This window comes from Stegodyphus dumicola, chromosome X1 (assembly GCF_044657685.1).
Source record: "Stegodyphus dumicola isolate Sdum_Otavi_A_Nest chromosome X1, ASM4465768v1".
Taxonomy (NCBI): domain Eukaryota; kingdom Metazoa; phylum Arthropoda; class Arachnida; order Araneae; family Eresidae; genus Stegodyphus; species Stegodyphus dumicola.
Window position 1 is genome coordinate 114301849 of NC_140780.1, and position 22640 is coordinate 114324488.

The following is a 22640-nucleotide window of genomic DNA, read 5'->3' on the forward strand; positions in this document are numbered from 1 at the left end:
GCTTTATTTCCCCATTTTGGTGATCCTCCTGTCTGTGAAAAGGTTGGTAATGCTGAGTTTGCAATAACGATCATATTTTGACATGGATCCAATATGTATGACGTAAATAGATTTTTCAGTTTTTAAGGTGTTTTTTAGTATGTTTAAAATTCGTATTATTGTGTTAACACCTAACAGGAAAGAAAGAATGTACGTACGTGCCTTAAATCCGCGCAGCTGAAACTGCATGAAGTAAATAAATCGAATTGCCTCGACTTCTTAATTTAATTAAAAAGATATATCAATTATCAGTAGCAATAATAATAACACGTATTGGAGCGCCAACATAATCCCTGGACAGTATCCTTTGTCGATACTTTGGTTTTCCTGAACTTAGCTCTAGGCATCCATTATTTTTGCATTCAGCATACTAAGACCACCGATTTACAGTATATGAAGTATGTTGTTGTTATCTTATTTATGAATTTCATGCAAGAAAAGGTTGCCTGAGCTTCAAGGAGGTTTGACTTTTACCCCCAGAGAGCACCCGGGGGGGGCGAGGGTCTCCCACCCCTCTCCACTTTCATCAAATCACACGAGAGGGCTTTCGGCATATTTAGAGTGCTTCTATGCCGCAAAGACGTTATACATTTACACACAACCATACCTTCTTCGGAAATCGAGCCCGGGTCGTTCGGTACCGCAGTAGGCTCCCCTAACCGCTACACCATCTGGGTGGCATATGAAGTGTGTGTTTAGATCTAAACAATGAGACAATGAAAAAAAGTTGAATTAAAATTTGTGAGGTGATTGTGTAAGGATCTTAAGTTTTACTAACGTTTATTTTATTTTAAATCTTTACTATCACTTCTTATTTTCTACTTCCGGCCAGAATTATAAGCGTTAACGTATTTATGCAAAGTTTGTCTGGCGAACGCCAAGTATTTAAGTTGTGGCTTTTTGCCAAGCGAGAGAGAGGAAGCAGTTAGTCGAAGCAGGCCGCTTACCTTAGAAGTTTTACTCAGTTGCTGGTTGCCTTCCAGGCCAGAGGTTTAATCCTCTTGATAATTTTAAACGTATTGTAGTGTTCACAGTTCTCTGTACTACATATGGCTTCCTGTTAATATAAGGCCAATCTTCCACGTTTATTATTTCAAAGTTAAGAGTTTAGTTTTATTTGTATATTTTTACGTTTAGACCACAAGTAGTGGGTCTTTGTATTCCGAAGTACGGAAGTTATTGTAAATAGAGAAAAAATAAAGGGTTTTGTATACCCTTCTTGTGTATCCTGTCTACTTCCCACAGTTATTGAACATAGCTTTAGTAAGCTCTCTGTTCCGAGTCAGGTCCTTGCATGTTCCCGAAGAAAGTAAGACGGAACATTGAACCTGATAATTGGTCTTCAGATATGTTAATTGAATCTTGTTCTCAACCATTTTGGTTGATAGATTAGATTAAACTGAATAGTATGTACAAATAAAAATGAAAAGCTTCCCAATTTACTCACCCCCCAAATTATTTTTAAATAATAAAAATGGAAATAATATACAATTAGAAGCAGATGCAGTTTTTAGAGTGAACATATGTTTAATCGTCTGAATGCTTATTGATTTTGTAGGAGAAAATTTGTATGTTTATGTATAAATATATTTTAATAAATATAATTCGATGAATATATATATATATTAATAAAATTGTATGAATATAAATATATATTAATAAAATTGTATGAATATAAATATATATTAATAATTTATATTCATACAATATTATTCATTAATTCTTGCATATATAACGAAGATCTTATGTTTTACTAATTCAGAAGTCAAACAACAAAAATCAGCGTTATATTTACCAAATTTTCACAGAACTAGTCCTGTGAAAATTTGGTAAATATAATGCTGATTTTTGTTGTTTGACTTCTGAATTAGTATTTATTCGGCGTGTTATTGTGTCTTAATCTTATGTTTTATTTGTTTATGTAAAACTGAGTCCGAAGAGTTGTGATTTCCGATTTCCGAAGTCTACTATTTCGTTTCCTTTTGTTTTTAGAGCATTTGTTCTCAGTTTTATCTCGCAGTTTGTGTTCTATTCACGATATTCTGTTTGTATTTTTGCATTTCCCTATTATAATAAAAATGGTTTGGATTTCTACTTATATAATTACGCATTTTCACCCTTCGAGAACACTGCTTTTTTAGAGGAAAATATAGCAACTTTCTATCTTCTAGACTGGTTCTGTTTTGCTGTGAGGGTTACTGGAAATATGGATCTCAAATAGGGATCACGACAGGTTCCACTGGGAATTTCTACTTTTCTTTTTTTACAGTCTCTTTATTAATCAGAAAAAGTAGAAAAATCTGAAGATTGCAGAAGGGTGATATCAGTTGGCATGTTAATGGCAAAAGAAAATCTCTTTTATAATCCAAAACTGGTTATATGCATTGTCTTCTGAAATATTAATTCGTAGGTCAAGGTAGACGACTTTTTTCTCTCTCTCTCTCTCTCTCTCTTATAGTAACAATTGTGAGCAATTATGAGTAAATTTCTTTACTATTTCAGCCGGGTTACTTAATTTTGAACAGGAGATAAGAATTCTTTTGGAATAATTTAAATTACGTATGAACATATGTTTAAATTTCTTGAAATAAAATTTTGATAGCATTTTCTCTATCTGTTGAGTTAAATAAAATTTCGAAATCGTATCACGCGGTTAAAAACTGAGATCCGGAATGTTCAGAAATCTGAAAATTTTGGAGCTCAGTTGTACTGTTAAGTACTTACGTAATATTTTTACTATTAAATACTTGCGTAATATGAATGAATGATTGCTTTTAATAGTGCATATATGAATTCAAAGTCGGGGCTGCTGGTGATGCCAGTAAGCTGCAGACTCATGTGGGATGGTTCAGATGGTGAAACCGTTGTTTTCTGATAATGATTCACATGTGTAAACTATATTTTATGCGCAAAAGAATGGGAAAATTATTTGAAGTTATCATCGGGCTATGTTTATAAATCAGTATGTAAAGTATTAAACACAATTCTGTTGAGGTTTAGATCTCCCAAATATCACTATGAGTTTGCGAATGCGAAATAATTTCGAAATGCTCGTGATACCAAAAATTGCGTATAAGGGATATTCAACCTGTAAAATGCGGTTAGTTATTAAAGTCAAGCACTTAAATCGTGTTCTTAATGAACCATAAATTATAATTCCGAAACGAAGTTCAGAAGGGTTAATAATTTAATAGCGGACTTTTTAATTATGAAACATTTTGTTATTAAGGGGTATATAACCGAACATTTTGAAAAATTCTTAGGTGTAGTAAACGGGACTATACTGTTTTTAGCCATGTACGGTATTAGCGAAATACTTATGACCATAAGGCATTCGATTAGGTGAGAGCTTTTATTGTTTGTCAAATTTTTAGAATGCTGCAAAGAAAAGTTAACATATACAACGCATCATGGACAATACATAGTACATCCTTATAATCGAAAACTCAACTAATAGAGACTAAATTTTAAATCAGGACAATTTTTATTCTAATAAGGTTTTCTGACGTTGTTTATTGCAAATTCTAAAAGTAAGTGCACAAGTGCTATTATTAACATTTTAACAAACTATTTTAGTACCAGATAAAATTTTTTTCCTTTAGACAAATATTTCACGTAGGATTTTATTTCAAGAGGAAAGGAATAAAATGGAATAAACAAATTCCCTGAATGTTTACTCAAATTGTACGCTTCTCAAATTTTATTGTAAACTTTTTTACTTCTTATATGCAATTTTACAAGTCACTATTTTATTTTGTGACAGTCCTATCGCCACCGCACGAACTTTTCAGAAGCATCAGAATATTGCTCTAAATATCGAAGATCTCTGCTCGAAACTTCAGCGCCCTAGGCGTAGGCTCATTTGTTACATAATTCATTTCTATTTTATCGTCATCTTTAGTACTTCTCTCACCTTTACAAATTTTACTGTTCTCCGTGTCTCCTGCGAGAATGAATTCTTCGTCACTCAAAATTTTGAAAACTTGTTTCTCTGTTTTCTTCGTTTACCGTTTCTGAAGTTCTAATTCATCTTGGACAATGTATTCGCACCTTTTTATCCATTTGAACATGTATAGGAATTCATCATCAGTTGTATCTGGTTATTAGGGTAGTTTTCATTTTTTAAAAATTTTATCAGAAGTTCGAAAGATTGCTTTTTTTTTAAACAAAATCCCAGGCTTGAGCGCATACGTTAATCACATCTTTATCGTAATGTATTCCATTGCTTTGCACCTTCATTGTTTCGTATATGAGAAATGATTTTTTCTGTAATATTGCTTCGTGACTTCAGTTACACCTTGAACCATCGGTTGTGTGACGAATATGATTTTAACGGGCAGAAAAATTGCTTTTATTTCTTTTGATAGCATGTCCTGACCTGTCTGACATGGGTCGTTTTCGATAACATTTTCAAACGCATTTTTTTTAAATGTTGTTTCACATATGGAACAAACTCTGAATGGAATCGCATTTCAAAAATATTTTCTCTCATCCGCGCAGTCTTTTGTTTTGCATAGTGCAGTGGCAGAAAAGATTGCCGTGGGCTTAAGTTTTTCTCATTAAAAGCAATCACCGTTTATGACTACCGCTAGCATTACGTCAAAACAAATTTGACGCTTATTTTTTAAATCATTTCTTTGTGTTTATGACCGTACATAGCACAACAGAAAGACCATTAAAAAAACTCATCACTGATGATAAGGGCCAAACGAATCAATCATTGATTGGAGTATTAGCGAATATTACTGATTTTCGCTGTGTCCATTATAATGTTTCTACATTTTTCTTATTATTACTTTATATTGATTGCTGGCTCGGTTAATAGAGACCTCGATTGACGCAGGCCAGCTTGATAAACGTACTGTTGTAGTTGATGATTAAATACGAAAGTAATCGGTTATGACAAACAGAGCAGAGCATGAAAAAGTAATAAGTTTTCGTGAAATACTTTTTTAACTAGGGACTTATATAGTTATAACTTTAAAAATACTAATTAAAGTAGTCTAAAATAAAAGTTTGACTAACAATGAAAGAAAATAAGTTTTCATAACGAAACAAAGAGAAAAACATAAATTAATAAATGAACTAAATTTAATTAGAGGTTAGATTCGTTTATTGTCGCAAAGCATGCTAAAGTTAGCTACTTTAAGATAGGTAATTTTATGAAGGATTATGTAAGGGAATTGTGCGGTTATTATTCCTGTTGCCCCTAGAAGAAAACCACGAAAACTCCGTTTGGCCTATTTGCGCCTGTGAGATTGTGTTCAGCAGGCTTTCGCTTGGCTTCTAGTCTATATTCCAGTAGACAAAACAGACTGCATTTTTGAAAGGCAGAGGTAGTTGAATTAACTGTGAAGTGTTAGGGTTTTTTTTTTTTTTTTTTTTTTTTTTTTGTGTGTGTGTGTGTGTGTGTTAAACAAACAGAAGTGTTTTTCTCTTCGTAGATGTGCATTATTTCACGCAGCTCTGGTTAATATACATATATAAGTAATATACGTATATGAACTCGCCATGCGGAATTTTCCGTCTGCTGTAGAAGTCCTTGTTAAATATTTTTTAAAATTTTATCTGCTTACAGAAAAATCGTGTTATGGGGTTCGTCTGCTGTGGAAGGTACTGGGAAGCCATGTATAAAAAAAAAACTTATTTAGAGTATTAACATGAAAATGCTCAAATATTCGAGTGCATTTGAACCATTTAACTCGCATTTCATTATTTTTTCCCCATTAATTTAATGGTTGTCCAGGTGAGTACTTTAACCAGCCTAGCAACTTAGGTCGCTGTTCTAACTATAAATTATAATGTAATCTTTTAATAAAGATAAAGGCGTGACGTCTCAGAGAAAACTGCGAAATTTAATTTTCATTCTGTTTACCATTAAGCTTGTAATAAATGAAAAACTATCTTCTATTGTCTGAAATGAAAGGTTTTCCTTTCTTTCAGTCTCTATTAAACATCTTAAATGCACATATTCGTTTTAGCTGACCTATTCTACAAAGAGTGGTAATAAATTTTCACCTTTTCCTCTGACACTGTCTGCAGTTTAAGCAAATAATGAGTTTATAAAGCTTACCTTCGAAAAACAGCGCTCAGTGCTCATGTTTCAAATGAAAGTCAAATAATATAAAGAAATGAAATGAGCGCTAGAGAAAATTTCAGGAAATCCACGCAGCAGCCTGATTTATTTTTGTTAGCTACGTTTGTTTAACCTGAAACGTAATCGCTTACAGAAGAGAGTAAACACAAACATATTTCTTAAATGTTTTCCTTCTCGTATGTGAGCTCTGCTTTTGTTTCGAGTTTTAACTTGGTGTTTTTACATTTTATATTTGGTAATGAAGAAGTCGTATTAGAAGAATGTGTTATCATCTCATGTAAAGTATGCCAGAGAAACAGACAGAAGATAAAAATGCTTTGTACTTGGGAAACAGTCGGTTCATCAGTGGATGAGTGACCAAGATTAGGAATGCTGGTACCTCACCCCAGGTTCGGTTCCCGAGAAACGGGTTGACTGCATGAGATTTTCGTATTCTTCCCTCACTGTAATATGATTACTATCCAGTAGGTAAGGTGTGGCAAGGTTGTTATCTGTCATGAAATTTGCAAGGGAAGGGGGAGAAGCAAACAATGAGATGCATTTCGCAAGAAGAGGAAGAATGACCTTATTTGTTTACATTAGCAATACATAAGTCACGTGCTTTCTGAGGTCATCCGAATGTATCTAATTATCTCATTTTAAGAATAGCACTGATTTCGAATTTTCGCGTATATTTTAAGTCAGGAGTGATTATATTAAATGTCCATTGAAAGAATTCGTCTTTGGAAATTTCTGTATTAAAAAAATATTGAAAGTGCTGTAAATAAACATAATTTAAAAATATATTTTAACTGTGAATAGGAACAATGTTTTTCATTTTCAAATTATACCTAGAACGTATGCGACAGATAACGATAAAGAAAGTTTAAAGATGTAGGTAAAGAACATTTTCTACGTCATTTTCTCCCCTTCCCTTCTGTCTGCCTTTCATTCATTCGCAGCCTTTCTTGTTTTTAAGCTTAACAAGGGATTTCTCGCTGGTCCATAAATTTGACGCTAATGTTATCGACATTCTTTTCGAAACACAAAACGTGTTCCTGTTTTATTGGTGTTTGATTTTTCTTTAACCGTCATACGTAGGTCAGCTATAATTGAAAAGGGAAAATTACGACAAAAAATTACATTCTCGAGTAAACTCTTTATTAGATAAATAAGCGTTTCTCCAAACTCAAATATTCTCCCCCCCCCCAGTACTCCATTTCATCTGAAGAAATTTTTCGCGACTTCTTCAGTTGATTAAAGATGCGAATTTCATGCAGTGTTTCCCCTTAAGATTTATGGGCTTATTATAAATAGCGAAACTCTTTTTAAAAATAAATCGCATGCGCTTATTACTATTATACTAGTTATTATTTTTTTAGAATCATTAATTGAGTAAGCCCTTTGTATGTTTTACAGTATACAAAACCGTGAAAAATCTGTAATAATATTTGTAAAGATAAAAAAAAAATGTAGTTACCTAATTATTCCTAAAAATTAAAATTCTAAAATGCCTTCTATGTTCCTCAATGTATTTTAGGCGCTCTGTACTTTTAGAAACTTTTTTGTATAGATGCTATAAAGATAACTGATATATTTTGTTTACTTCCTAGTAATGGATGTCTTTAAATGATTAAAAAAGTACCGAGTATTATATAGGCAATTTTTTCAGCCTTTCTTGAATTCATATAAAGAAACTTGTGGAGAGTATTATCTAATTACGATTATTCGTTTTATGTATATCGTCCAGCTTTCTCTTCAATGCTATGTTAATTTAATACAGAATATTCAGAATGTATTTCAGTACTGTTCAGTATGTTAGAATAATAATTATTCTATTCGATATTTTCTATACATTCCAAGATCTCTGACGTTCTTTTTTCCATTTTTTCCCCCCTTCTGAATCGATGCAGTCAGTTTCAGGCGACACCAGTTTAATGTTTCTTTGCTGTTCGTGATAAATGAATCAATTAAGAATAACGCGGGAATTTTTTTTTTTTTTTACCTTTTATTATTTTTCTCACTTAACTCTTTTTTTTTTTTTAGTGCCCTAATCGTTTTTTACTTGGATGAAACTATTCTTTTAAACTTTAGCAATTAAGTTTTTTTTTTAGTTTGCTTTATCAATTCATCCAATTCGTCGTTTCTAAAGTAAATAGTTTTTTCCCTCGTGAGTACTAAAAAATAATATATTGAGCGAAGAAATTAAATTTTGAAAAAATATTTTCTTTCCACCATGATTATCTCTTCTCTGTATATAACCATATTGAATTTTCTTCCAAAATTCTGTATCTTCATACATTGTGAACCTTTTCTAAGACGATCACCCACGGATCTAGATAATTCTGATCTTTTCAGCAGGTATTGGTTTTACAGATCGTGACTATTGGCCGCAGTTGATTGTGATTATCAATTTACATGAAGGGTTTACTACAAACTTGCAAATTTATTAAAAGATAAGTAGCGAATAATGTAGTAGAAAAAGAAAGTTTAGGGAAAAATTTTCGTATGTTTATCGATCTGAAATACTGTAAATCAATGATATTTTAGAATCCAAAAAATATATTTATAAAGGAAAAAAAAGAAAAAAAGAAAATTCCGAAAAAAACTGTATTTTATATGACTCTCGAGAGGAAAATCAAATTTTTCAGTGTATTTTAGTTAGTTTCTCGAAGTAAAAATTGTCTGTGTTATAAAGTTATAAAGTCTACAGTATTTTCGAAATGATATTTAAAAATCACTAGCCATCAGTATGTGTCTTCTTGTTTACTTTATATTGCATATTTTGCCGGCAAAGCTGGTTTTGAAGTATGATCTGGTTTCTATATTCATAAATGTATTTATGATATTGAGGTACGAGATTTTTTTCAGGATGTATTTAGTTTTTGAATTAATAACAAAAAAATTAAATTGAATTTTATTAAAGATTTTTTTTTAACTGTCAGTTGAAAGGCTTACTCTTTCATTAAATGTGATTTGGCTTTTTCAGAATTTTATATTAGTGCCATTTTAATACCAAATTTTCCAATTCACGCTGGTCGGATCAGTAGTTTCAGTATGTATTTTGTTAAATAACTTAACTAGTAATTAAAATATCCGATGCTATTTAACGAGCAGTTTTAATTGTACAGTTCATTGCCCTTTTCGTTTTTCGAAATTGCCGTAACTACGGCATCCTCTTGAGACATTCTTTTCACAACTCACTTTTCTCTAGTTCTGCTAAGTTTCTTTTAATTGCCCACTTGCAGATTTTTACGGTTGATGCGAGTACTGCATGAAGCACCGAATTCCTGCCATTTTATGGCTTACCAGTGTCCTAATGGTTAAAATCGGGAAACGATGGTAATTCGCTAAGGGTCTAGTTCCTAATAATTGAATGAGTTGGCTGAGTACGATTTTCTTAGTTTTCGCATGTATGAGGGGCAAATAGTTTTCAACTTTTACCTTGACAAATAGTCAAAAGCGTTTTGCCAAATAAGCCATATCTGTCATTTTACGACTTATTAAATGGTTTAGGAATCCCCTCATTTTTGAAAGATTTGAAAATTCCTGCAGGTATTCTTTTGAGGGCACTTTTTCTGTCGATTTACGGTTCTTTTGGAAACTTCAGTTTTCCAATATCAGATATTTCTGTTTAGTGCAGAAGTGTAGAAGTTTCTGCTTACTGTAAGAAGTACAAAAATGTTGCTGCTTTTACATCCAGTACAACACTGGAGATCAAGTTCGAGTTTATTTGCTTCGATGGAGTTGTTTTCCTTAAAATTTCAAAATTAGGTTTGAAAGCTGCGTCTTTGAATTAAGACTTCTTCCTGAGTAACTAATTCTTAATGCACTTCTCGATTTTAATCATTAAAAGCTTTAAGACTACTTTTATATTACCTACCAAGACAGCCAAATCTAATAATTAGCTGGTTTTATCTTGATTCCTAAACTGAGACTAAGGATCTGTAAGAATTTTTGTTGTGTGCGTTTGAGAATGTGAAATGTTTTATGGTACTTGGTTCCTTCTATTCCTGAGCCATATCATGTTGTCAATTAGTAAACTTGAGTTATCTTGTCTTCTCCTGCAGATTGTAATTGGTTGAAATAATGTATTCTGACCTTGCATTATTGTTTAACAATCAAGATGCTTAGTTACCTTACAATAAATCTGACTCTTCTTAAGCACGTTCAACCAGTTCACTTTCTCTTTAGTTGGACCTCTGACATTTCGCATAATATTATTGGTCTCTTAATTAAGATACATACGATTTATCTAAACATTCTTAATTGTTTAACTCTTAATTGCACAACTAAAAATGCTGCAATATTTTGGAGCATGATTACAAAACATTAGCCCATCGGGCCAAAAACCTCGCCGCTATTTAGACTTGTAAAAAAAAAAAAACAACAATCGAAACTTGCACAACAATAAAATCTTCCGAAGTGCCACTATTAGTTGAAAGTAAATTTATAAAGCTTTATTTTTTTTGTGGTTCTCTCGTTATATTTTTGCGTTTTATTATATTTATTGTAGGAAAGAAGAAATAAAAAGTAAATGTTGAAACTTGCCATAATTATTTTCCGATCAACTTATAATTTATTTTATTTTATTTTATTTATTTATTTTTTTAATGAAACGCAGGGTAAAGTTTGCCCTTCGAGTGAAATTTTTTGAATGATCAAACAGACAAAAAGTGTGGACAACCTTTCATTAGAGTACACTAATCACTACATTCAAAATCAAGTTCTTAACGATGAATACGTTTTAATTAAAATTCAAAGCATGTATGTTGTAATACTTTTTTCCCTTGCCAACTGTCGTGCAGCTGATGCATGGTGTTGTGTCATATGTTATGCTTCACACTATATTGTTCCTTGGTGGTTCTTGATGAGATATTTATGATCACGACCATGTATTTTGCAGCACGTCACTACACTACTGCCGCATGTTAGAAACTAGCGAACAAGTTGGCTTTTTTTTTTTTTTTTTTTTTTTTTTTTACAGATGGAAGTTAATAATGACCAATGACAATTTTTATCTGTTTAAGTAAAATGGTAGTATTAGGTGCATACATACTATTTGATGAATTTCGCTTATTTTTTGACTAAAAATTGAAATACAAAGTAAAATTATTTACTGGATCTGAGTCCTATTGCCTGAGTATTTTAATTGCGATTATTCTTTACGCAATTTATTCTTCAAGGGGTGAATTCAAAGTATATTTTTATAATAGAAAGAGGCTCAGTAAATGAATACCACTATACTGAGAATCATTTTTACCCCAGTGCAAAATGCAACATATAAAAACAAAGGCACCTGTGCTCACATTTTTCTTTTTTTTATTTAGAACATACAAATTTGTGAATAAAAGTTTTGTATTACATTTATTCCGCTAATTTCATGTTATGTTCTGTATATTTGTGTTCTGTGATGATATGTCTGATGCCTTTTCTCGGTTTTTCTATTGATGTAACTTCTTTTCAATCGATTATTGCTTTTTAGTAATATCTGTCATTGGGAATTACTTCTACTGCTTATAGAATTTTCTATTCGGAAATGCTAAAATATGTCTTTAGCTAATTCAGTGTTTAATTAGAAACATTTTAAATGACCTATCTGATACTATTAAATGTTCGATTATATATTGAAAAAGTTTTGATTTTTTAGTGAACTTTGGCTAATCTTGTGACTTCGTCTTTTAAAATTATTTTTCATATAAATGGCTATTTTATTTAAAAGACTGCTGCTGATAAGATCGGTAACACTGGCAATTTGTTCTGTGTTTGGTTCTTCCCAAACGAACTGACTTTATGGAGATGTCTTGGTTTTCCTCATGTGTAACGTGATGCGAATAAGTTTTCCTTGAAAGCCCTCTACAAAGCTGTCTCTTCCTTAGGCATACCTTCGTGTTCTTTTGTCCTATTAAGTTAAGCGACTGACTAAACAGATTTGATGATTTTTTTCAGACGCTAAATATAATACACATGTTACTCGAGCAATAAATTCAACACATCTTACTTGGCTGTTATATAATATATAATTCTTATTTTTCTTGAACCAGACGTGTAGCAAATCAGTTTCTTTAACAAGTACTGTTTTCCTCTGCCTAGAGAGAGTTAGGGTATGGGCAATTTTACAGAAGGGAGTGAATGGGAAATTCCACATCTCTGCTGCCGTAGAAATTGTTTTCAAGTTGTAATGGTGAGAAAATATTAAAGAAAGATTGCAGTTGGATGAACGATGCATTTCTGGGTAAAATTCCTAGCGGAAATAAGCAGTTACAATGTATATTGGTATTTCCGCTCCGCACCCGTCAATCCGTTATTGAAGATAGAATCGAAATGATGGCTGCGTAGTTTGTTATTTACTGGTGACTGCAAATGCATTATGTTATAACTTCATATTAAGCATAGGTCGCTGTAATGAGGTTTTAATCATCATCTTCATATAGTGTGCAGGTTTTCATTTTCTGTTTCCTGCATATTTTTTAGTCCAATAGTTTATATTTGTTTAATTTTCGAACTATTTTGACCTATAAAAAAATTATTTTCACCATCTTGGACATCTTTGAGCTCTAAATCATAATGAATCTTAAAAATAATTTTTATGACAGAAAAGTTTATTTTATAGTACTTTTTAAATTAAAATTGTTGAATTAGCTTTTTTTATCATCACACTGCTTAGTGTCCCGGTTGCACAGAAGACAACGAAATGTATTCGTTGAAAATTCGTTCAGAAAGTCCTAATCCTGAAGCCTCATGAAGTGAGCCAACTGATTTTTTTGTACTTCAGGAACTAGACTCACAAAATCAGCATGTAAGATAGAAACCGTACTTATTTTATTGTTATTAGAAGTGTTTTATTGTAGTAAGACATTACTAATTTAATAAAAATAGTAATAATAATTTTATTTTTATTCAGTTTATTTTGTATTGCTTGGTGAAACTAAAAGCAGCACTCGTCATTAACTCAATGATAATTTAATTCCCCCCTTTTTTAAATAGAGTTCATTAACCTCAATGTGAAACTTTCGTAAATATAAACTGAAGTAAAAGTATTAATCAAATGTTCGTAGAAACGCTGGCGTTAATTTTAAGATGCAGTGTGTGCTTAGGAGATCATGAAGAGTATCATAAAATAATTTGCTTACAGTTTTTTGTAGAAGAATAAATTTTGAGTAACATTCGGCTGTATCTTATAAAACTCTGTTAAATTAGTTGCTTAAATAAAGCAAGATTTGTAAGTAATGCCTGTTATATCTTTCCCTACTGAATCAATTAAGAAGTGAATAATTAAGTTGTTTCAACTGACCGTGTTTTTTTTTTTTTTTTTTTTTTTTTTTTTTTTTTCAATCATTATTACGCTTAATACGAAGACAGTATAACAAATGAACTATACGAAACTTCAGTTGCAACTAAAAAAGTTATTTTCCATAAAATATATTTGCTTACAGTTTCTTGCTTACGAAGTGTTAATTGATGCGTAACATGTTTAATGAATCGTCCTAAATGCGTAAATTATAAGCGTAACACATATAATACATTAAGAGAATGTTTACGTTGTTAAAATTGCAGTAATAGCGATGCAAACACTGAATTTTTTAGGAGATGATATATGGTTGGCCAATTGCTCTCTGTTTGCCCCAGGTTATAATTTTTCTTAACCGTCAGCGTGTACTTAGAGTCGATTTTGAAGCAATTTGGTAACTTAAGTCTTCTCATGACATGTCATTGGTGTAACACCTGAGTCAGAGACCCTACACCTAATCGAACAAAATACGACTTTCCTAATTCTTGCTGATTAAAATCACCGAAACTTATGTAAGAATAATTACAATTTGGAATAAGACAACAAGTTCTTTTAAATTATGCAAAATTTGGCTTAAAGTATGAACAATTTTGGAAGTTGTTATGGATGAGAAGGTCGCAATTGTGAAATAACATCTGAGTAAGCCGCACGAGCTGGTGACTAAGTTTCTGAAAATTAATACTAATGGTAAAGTTAGAAACAAGAACGAGTCTTTCAGTCCAAGGGTTACAATAAATTACAAGTACAATACATTAATACAGATTATTAAGAGAAAATCGAGCAACATGCTACATGATATGAATTGTATAGAGAATATGTAAAACAAAAGAACCCAATACATACAATACAAGAAGGAACGATCATCAATGAAATTAGTCAGTATTTTAGTTTATAGTAGACATGGGTTGTTTAGCATCAGTAATATCGTAACTGTAAATCTTTATAGTAGTGGGTTGTAGATATTTTTTGGTTTTCATAAACAATTTTTGTTAGCTTGTAATATTGTTCTATTTTCAGCTCTTCATAAATTCTATTGTTTCTGATGTACCACCAGGGGGGCGGAATCTGTGATTTGTCTCAGTACACAGTTTTGTGCCCTGGGGCTTTCTTCTTCAGTTTTTTTTGATGTACTCATAACGTGTTTTCTGTGTGGGAGTGTAGTTGGAGTGAAAACTATAACTAAAGTTTCTGTTGTGTCGTGAATGTTGGGTGTGCGAAACTGAGATTCCAGATGCTGAGCTAAAAGTTCTGCTTTCTCAGTTTCAGTATAATGGATCCTTTGGGGGCCTTTAAGGGGCGGAATATTATTGTAGCATTTTTTGGTAAGTTACGTCTGTTTAGCAGAAAAGTTTCCTTCTTTCTTTTTTTTTTTTTTAAATCTCACTATTATGCAATGAGTGAAAAAAATTAAATGTTATCTGCTGAAAGCATATAGTTGTGTTTCGTAGCAATTATTCTAAAAAAAGGTAGCAATTTTTTTTTTCATGTCTTCAGGCAATGATTTAAAACGTTTATGAAGTAAGTGCGAGTTTTCACATCTTTTATCTTTTTTTGATGCATGGGACCTATTATTGCAAATGTGTGATTACAAAATTCTTGTCTGGGTACGAAATTTAAGAGCAGCATTTCTCAACATTTTTATCTTGAAATAATTTGACTCAGGGAATCCCTAATTATAAAATAAACCTTTCTTTACTATTTCTCGATCAATACTAGAGTTCTTCGGAATCCTGGATGAGAAATCCTGCTTTAGAATATCTTGTTAAAAATTATCCGAGTTAAGATAAAATAGTTTGAATTTTTTTTTTAATGTGTGATTTATTTATTTATTCCTTTTGCTTGCTTATTTTAAGACTCCTCCCCCCTCCAAAAAATGTTAACCTGAATCTTGAGAATCTGAGAGCGATCACAATTGTATACGTGCAGTGTCTAAAGGTTTTTTCTATTTACTCTAAAATTAATCATTCGGTTACGTTAAATTTAATAACCGAAATTAAATTAGTTGCTGCCTAGTTGGCTAGAAAACTCAACATGAAGATTGCTGTTATGTTGAATACAGAATTTAGTTTATTGAGTTTGAGGATATCGTTGAATTTCTCCTAGTTTAGAAAATACGATGAATTTAAAATATGTTTTTTTTAACAATCTACATATAAAAATAGGATACCATAAGATGAAATGATTGTTTCATGATACTTTCGAAATAATCATCTTATAGTTTGTTGAAGATATTTATTTCGCATACCGGGCGTTTCAGGGAAAAGGAGTTGGTAGAAAAAGATGGATGATCAACTTCTGCAAGAGAGAAAATCCATTTCCCGTGTCCATTCACTTCGCATCAGTGAAAACAATTTCCTGTTTTTTTTCTTCTTCTTTTTTTGTCTTCTTCTAGTTGAAACTGGATTGTTTAGTTGCAGTTATGAGATCACAGAATCATTCTCTATTTTAGCTTCATGCGTCTTACAATCCTTGCTTCCAGTTTGATATCCTGAACTTCCAAGTGAGGTTTTAGATGCAAATTTCCATATTGATCCCAGCAATTACTTGGGATCCTCTTTGTTTACCCAGCAATTACTTGGGTTTAAATAATGAGGTGGACTTACCAAGACAAAATAAAGGAGTATGGGTATGAAATACATTTCTTCTTAAATGCAATTTGAATTTGTCAGTGGGCGGATGAAGTCGAAATCTCATAATTTTTCTCGGCTGAGTTTCCGATAGGACAGGACGATTTCATGTTTTTCATTCTTTTGCCATTCTTAACATTATTGTCTGAAAAATCATGTTTTCTGAAATTGATAGTCGTCGTGTGTTCCACCTTATTCATTGGCTTGTTGAATACATACTTTATTAACACTACGTGCACATCGGATATTTGAAAAACTACCTTTTAATTTAGTTCTTTGATTGAGAACTTAATTATGTCTGCCTCTCAGTTGAGTTCCCAGACTTTTATTGCAAGACTTATATTTATTTGAAGTATTTTAAATTTGCTTTTCCTGTAATAGTTTCCGTATTATCAGAGAATCGAGGACTCATTGTGCCCTGTGCTTAATACGAAAGTAGGTTTTGTGAGCCTTCTTAAATACTTTAGTTTAAATTACACAGCCTAAAAATAATAGTGCCTCTCATCATGCAGTTAATATGAATAACACCGAATACAATAAAAATATATTGATTGTAAACCTTTGTTTATTATTAATTTCAGAATTATGCTATATGACTCTGACGAAAGCTGGTCTTGGTGCGTGTCAGAAATTCGTATTATGTCCATATTGAACATTATTATAAAGTGCAATCCTTAATCGCAAAGGATTAAGAAAGTAAATGAGATTGTCTAGTAATGCCAAACTTTACTTAAATAATCCATGATCAATATGAACAATATGTTTGAAAGAAGATAGTGTTGCCCAGTTTTTATGTAGGAATCTCTTCCTGATTTGAGGGATATTAATATCACTACTGAGTCTACTTATGCTTATTAAACAATATCATTTAGAAAATATGTTTTTCAAAATATAAACTTTATCTTTTACGACAGACTTTTAAAGCACCTTCAGCTAGATTAGGGACTTAAGGAACATTTTGAATGCTTTATGCTTTTAATATATGGGAGGTTTATAAACTTTGATTCTTTATGTCGTTTATTTATTTTTAACGCTTTGCTCACACCAACTTTGGAAGCAGCTTCATTTCCCAAATTGTTCTTGCCATTCAATGCCGAATATTTTGAGTACTTTGTTATTTGCTCAATTTTACTGCGAATTTGTTAGACTTATTTTCTTACAGGAGAGAATTGTTATCAACTCTTGAAATTCACCTTGTTGGATGTTGTTATTACAATTGTCTGAGAGAGTTTTGCTGCTGAATACTGTTCTCATCCTAAACATTGTATATCAATGCGTGCCGCTGTCAAAAGTAAAGCTCAGTGAATTTTTTCTTAAGGTATTGAATTGTATTCGTTCAGAACATCGTTTATATCATCAAGCATATATAGTGAATTAGCTTACTCCTGTTAGCCTTTATTCGGTGCTTGAGTGACGATTTTCTCAATGTCTCAGAAGTTTGTGATGTAACCGATCGCAGAAAATTGAAGAAAATAGCTTACATATAGCCATTTTATATTAGTTAATTGTTCATTTTTTTAAAAATTAGCTTCACTCTAGTTATCAGTTCATTATTATTGTTGCTTTCATGATAAAAGGCAAGGCCTGGTGTACTCTTGATATTCTTTTTAATTTAAGAAAATTCTCAAAGCCTACTAGTTTAAAAAACTTTTTACATATCTATTTTTTTCTAAAAATTAACTTTTACTGGCTTTCAGTGTATGAGAGTTTTGTAATAAAGGTTTAAGTTTGTTGTTGAAGGCTTTAGCCTTTGAATTCACGCATAGGTCTCTCGGATTCTTAATTACATATGTCTTCAACCGGAAGAAATCACTATATTATGAAGGTGTAGTAAAAGAAATTTCTGAGCGTGTATTTTCATAGATCTTTGTTTTTGCTGAATCCTGTTTTTGGCCCAGTCCCAGGTTGCGTGTAAGTTAGCGGTTCAGTGATTTTCACCACGGAGCCAAAAATTGCGATGACTGACCTTGCGCATCGCTAAAAATAACGAAGTCTAGGTAATTTATTTGGTGTCTTATTAATGGTTTAATCTTTATGAAATCAGCAGAATAAAATACGTAGTAAAATACCTGTAATTTCTTTTGCTTAATATGGTTTTTATTTTCTTGGCATTTATACTTAATTACGTTTTGTGATATCTACTGTTTTCTGAAAAAATTATCGTCTGGCAGTAATATTTTTTAAAAGATCCATTATCGATTTTCTAAGAGTTGCAAACACTGAAGAAAGCTTTGATTTCTTTTACCGATGATCTGCTTCCTTTCATTAACGAGTGAGGTCAACAGTAGGTGACTGAAAATTCAAATATTTTTTTAAGTTGTCAGAATGAAAGAAACTAATTTAAATAAATTATCATTCTTTGAAACTGCCATCTTCGTTTTTAATCGCCTCGAGAATGATGAATATTTTCTTATGTTTTTTTTAAACTTACTCCATTTTGAAGCTCTACTTAAAAATAAATAAATAAATAAATAAAAATAAATAATAATAAAATAAATAAAAACTGAAAGGTTTCAGATTTTAAATTGCGTTCAAATCGGCGTTTTTTTTTTTTTTTTTTTTTAATGTTTTGTGTGTTACCTTTATTTATTAAATATCATGTTGTTCGCACTTAAACTGTAAATTTCAGTTCAATAGCAATGTCGCAAAATAATTTTAAAATGAGCCTATCTTTAGAATTTCCAATACACAGTTACTCGCGCTGGAGACAAAAAGGTCCCCCCCCCCCCAACCTGTAGATTGTTGCCATTGCTCGCTGTCAAATCGTTGAGTTTATTACTAAAAAATTCGTTAAAGTTTTACAAAATATGAAATCGACAATAAAACAAATTTCAAATTTGGGGCTTCCACATGCTCATATTCGCAGTAGGATTACGTCATTCAAAATTTGATGGCCCTATGTACCGTTGTTTTATCACAATGCGATAAATGTACATACATTTATGCAGATTTTTCATTATTTAATTTCTTCAAATATAATGCAGGACATTTTGTGGCAACAGCTTGAAAAGTGAAACGGACATTTATAGTAATTCAACGCAAAATCGCAAAACGAAAACAATAGTCCTTCAGGGACAAAGCTCCTTTGGACTAAAAAAAATTGGTGTCATGAGCAATGCTGCGTTTTCTTTGAGAAATATATTTCTAAAGTATTGAAAAGTAATGATGCATGCAATTCTAAATCTTAAAGTATCAATCTTTAAGATTATTTCATTTCTTTTTTAATATCAAGTTATCATTTATTGCATAAGTTAACTGTCACAGTAAAGCATTTTAAGTTACATTTATTCCTTTGCTTAAAGCTGTATTAACTACATTAAAAATATCTCATCATATTAATCGGTACCCGATCTAGCCGCTCAACGGGATAGTGGTTAGTGACTCTGACTACCGTACCGAAGTGCGCGGGCTGGAATCCCGGAGAAGGGGGCATGGATATTCTAAATTTATATTTTCTTGGCGGCATGGGGGCACTTGAAATATATGGTGAGCTGAAGGACCTCTCGTATGGTTTCGTGGTAGGGAAAGAAGGGTAGGAAACCCTCGGAGCGCTGCCCTGGGGGCTGTCTCTCAAAACTGAGGTGAAATGGTCAAAGTCGTGCTGTCACCTGTATGGTGCATAAGAATTGCATTTACTTTGCCAGACGAAACGTCTTTGCCAACGCCAGACGTAATCTTGTACTCTTTGTCACGATAAAATTCGTGGGCTTGTAGTTATTAGCTCAGACAAGTGAGCTTAGCCGCAACAACAACAATACTACTCAGTCTTCATAATTTTTTGTTTACGTTTTTATAATGTAGAGTTGAATTACTAACTGATGTTTTTTTCTGTTTTCTTTCAGATATATCTCTTCTTCACTCCAGGAAGATTTGGAGATGAGTGACAGTGATGAGGAACCGGTAAGTTTTCTTTCCAATATTATTTGTAAAATTTCATCTTCTGGTTAAGAGTTGTTGGTTTATGTAATGTGAATCATGTGCTCATGTTTACTGAATTTATAAAAAGGGCATTTTAGATGACATAGTCTCTGGAAATTAATTTTTCACACATGCTTTTAAAAGTAGTAGAGGATATGGGGTGATTTTATATGCTTTTCGCGTATAATATAAAATACATTTATTTATGTTTTAGAATATTTTCGAATTCAACGACATTATATCCTAGCAGTTCATCATTTGCCTGTTCCTGTTTTTGAGAGTATTTAGTTAAGCTTTTTCTGTTGGACGTTTGAATGTTACTTTTTGGTGTTGAGTCACATCTTTATCTGCTGGAATAGTTACTTCGGCATAATGAAGAGAAAAATTCTTGCGATTGTACTATCTTTATTTGCAGGATCGATTCCAAACATAAGTGACGTATGGAGCTGCCTAGGGCGCCGACTTTGAAAGGGTTCCATCCAAGTTGTTCTTCCAAGCAGCAATAAAATAAATGTGTTTAATTTATATGGCGTCCCAACTACATTTATCGCCCAGGCCACTGAAAATGTTAAAGCCGGTCATTTCTATATAATATTTGGTAACTCAACAAACACTGAAATTTGTCACCATTTTCACCTATAATTGTGGTAATAGCACTTTCCGGCGAATTAAATGAATCTGTCACCGCTTCCCTGCTTTACCAATGTTCATTTTTATCACTTCGTTTTGATGACAGATCTGACCTAGTACATTTTTCCATTGAAGAAAAGAAATATGGAGAGGATTTTTAGCTTTTACGAAAATGACAAAAAGCAAAAATATTAGTTTTTGTTCTAAGAAATGATTGCAGAAAAGCATGTCTTTGTTTTGAACTAGAACACAGGTGTCAGGGCTTTTTTGCAGGATCTTTTAGTTGCCTGCAAGGCAGGTTGTAAAAACCTGCGAGGCTGGGGGGGGGAAAGTTTCAGGTTTCGCATTCAGGCATAATATCTGCCTTCAAGCCATTGGCATAACCTAGAGCAAATGGCAGATCTCAACTGCTACTTTGGACCAGGCAGGCGCAGCGATTTGATGGATACAAGGCGTGAAAATGATAAGTTATTAATAAATGATGTTATCATTTTCATGCTTTGTCCATCCACCTTAAGCCTTCTGCCCTACTATCTCTCTCTGACGATTCATCTTAACTCATTACTGTTGCTACCACTAACTTTTAATCTTTAAATGTGCTTGCTCATTTCTCAGTTTTGGAAAATGAACTTGCATATATATACATACTTACACACTCTTATTATATATGGATTATATGTTTGTCATGTAATTATTTCTTTTAACATTATTATAGATTTTAAAAACTGTTATGTAGAGTTTAATAGATTTCTTTGGAGATGTAGGTAAAACGTTTTCCATCTAAAATGAATGGTAATTTCTTCTTCGCTGTACTCCATTTCAGCTATCAAAAGGTTTCACAGGAATTGAAAGGTTTCAATTCTCTTTATTCTCAAGGCTTTTTACAATATGGCTGGATATTCTGTGGGATATAGTTCTTCCGGAATGTGTGAACCCATCTGTCTTTTAGCCGTCTGATCACAGAGAACATTGCCTAGAGTATACTATAGGTGACAGATGGATATCTCACCCGCGAAGGTGGGGAAAAGGATACGCGCATTTAGACAAGCCATACATGGGAACTGCCACCCATGATTTCGGATTGGCAATTAACCTTCAGCTTCTACTAACCACTGTTCCGTCCAGAGCGTCTGCATTTTGAAAAATAATTGCTTAATTTAAACTATAATTACTGACCATCGAAAAAAAATCCATTCATAGACAAACGTGAGTGTTGAAATTTTCCATAAGTGTTTGAATAAAAGTGCTAACTATATGCAATGACAATGCTGGTTAAAGTCTACCAGTCAGCTAGCATCTAAGTTTTTGTGATTTACTTTGAAGTGAATGAAATTTCTATGGACGAAGGATGAAGTTAAAAGCATGTTAATGGGTACTGGAGAAAATGTAGTAATTTAAACTAAACATTCATGTTGGCGGAAAAATAAAGTTTATCAAAAGTAGTATGGCTGCATTAGTTGTGTCTTTTGAAATGCATATCTAAAGCACAAACTTTGCTTTGTTTTGTTTAATCACTGAAAGTTGAATTGATTTCCCGAAAACTCTGATGTAAAATTAATTCAGCACTTTTTATGCTAACAGCAGTTAATTCTTTCAGCTGTTTCAAGTGAGTCAGATGCCTATATGTGAAGTGTTTCAAAAAGTGATGAAATATATAAATTGATAGATATATTATGGTTTTTACACCATATTAGATATATTATGGTTTATTATTTATTTATTTATTTATTTATTTATTTGTATATTCTTCCTGACTATAATTCTATTTAATTCTTAATTGCATTAAATTAAAAATATGATTATGTTTGCAGCCAGAAATGCAGAGTTTTCTCATTTCGTATCAGTTTGAAATTCTCTTAAAGCAAATGTTAATGGACTCGAAAGCAGCTGAAAGAAACTACACTGGTGTGCAAAAATTAAGGACGAAGTCGAAAAATTAGCATATCAGCTGAACGAAGAGGCAGAGCGGACAGAAAGACCAATCAGGAGATTAAGTAAGGTGATGTACGGTAGCACATGCGTAGATATGCAGGTAGACGTAATGGGGGAGTGTCTGAGT

General features: G+C 32.2%; 1 protein-coding gene across 5 annotated transcripts in view; it reads left to right on the forward strand.

Annotated features, from left to right (window-relative positions):
- LOC118198679 (uncharacterized) overlaps positions 1–22640 on the forward strand; it is a 358828-nt gene that overhangs the window by 278220 nt on the left and 57968 nt on the right. For all 5 annotated transcript variants that reach the window (XM_035370443.2, XM_035370419.2, XM_035370428.2 and 2 more), the window contains one exon: positions 19876–19933. In XM_035370443.2, the coding sequence (XP_035226334.2) occupies positions 19876–19933 (58 nt within the window). The remainder of the gene's footprint in view (positions 1–19875; positions 19934–22640) is intronic.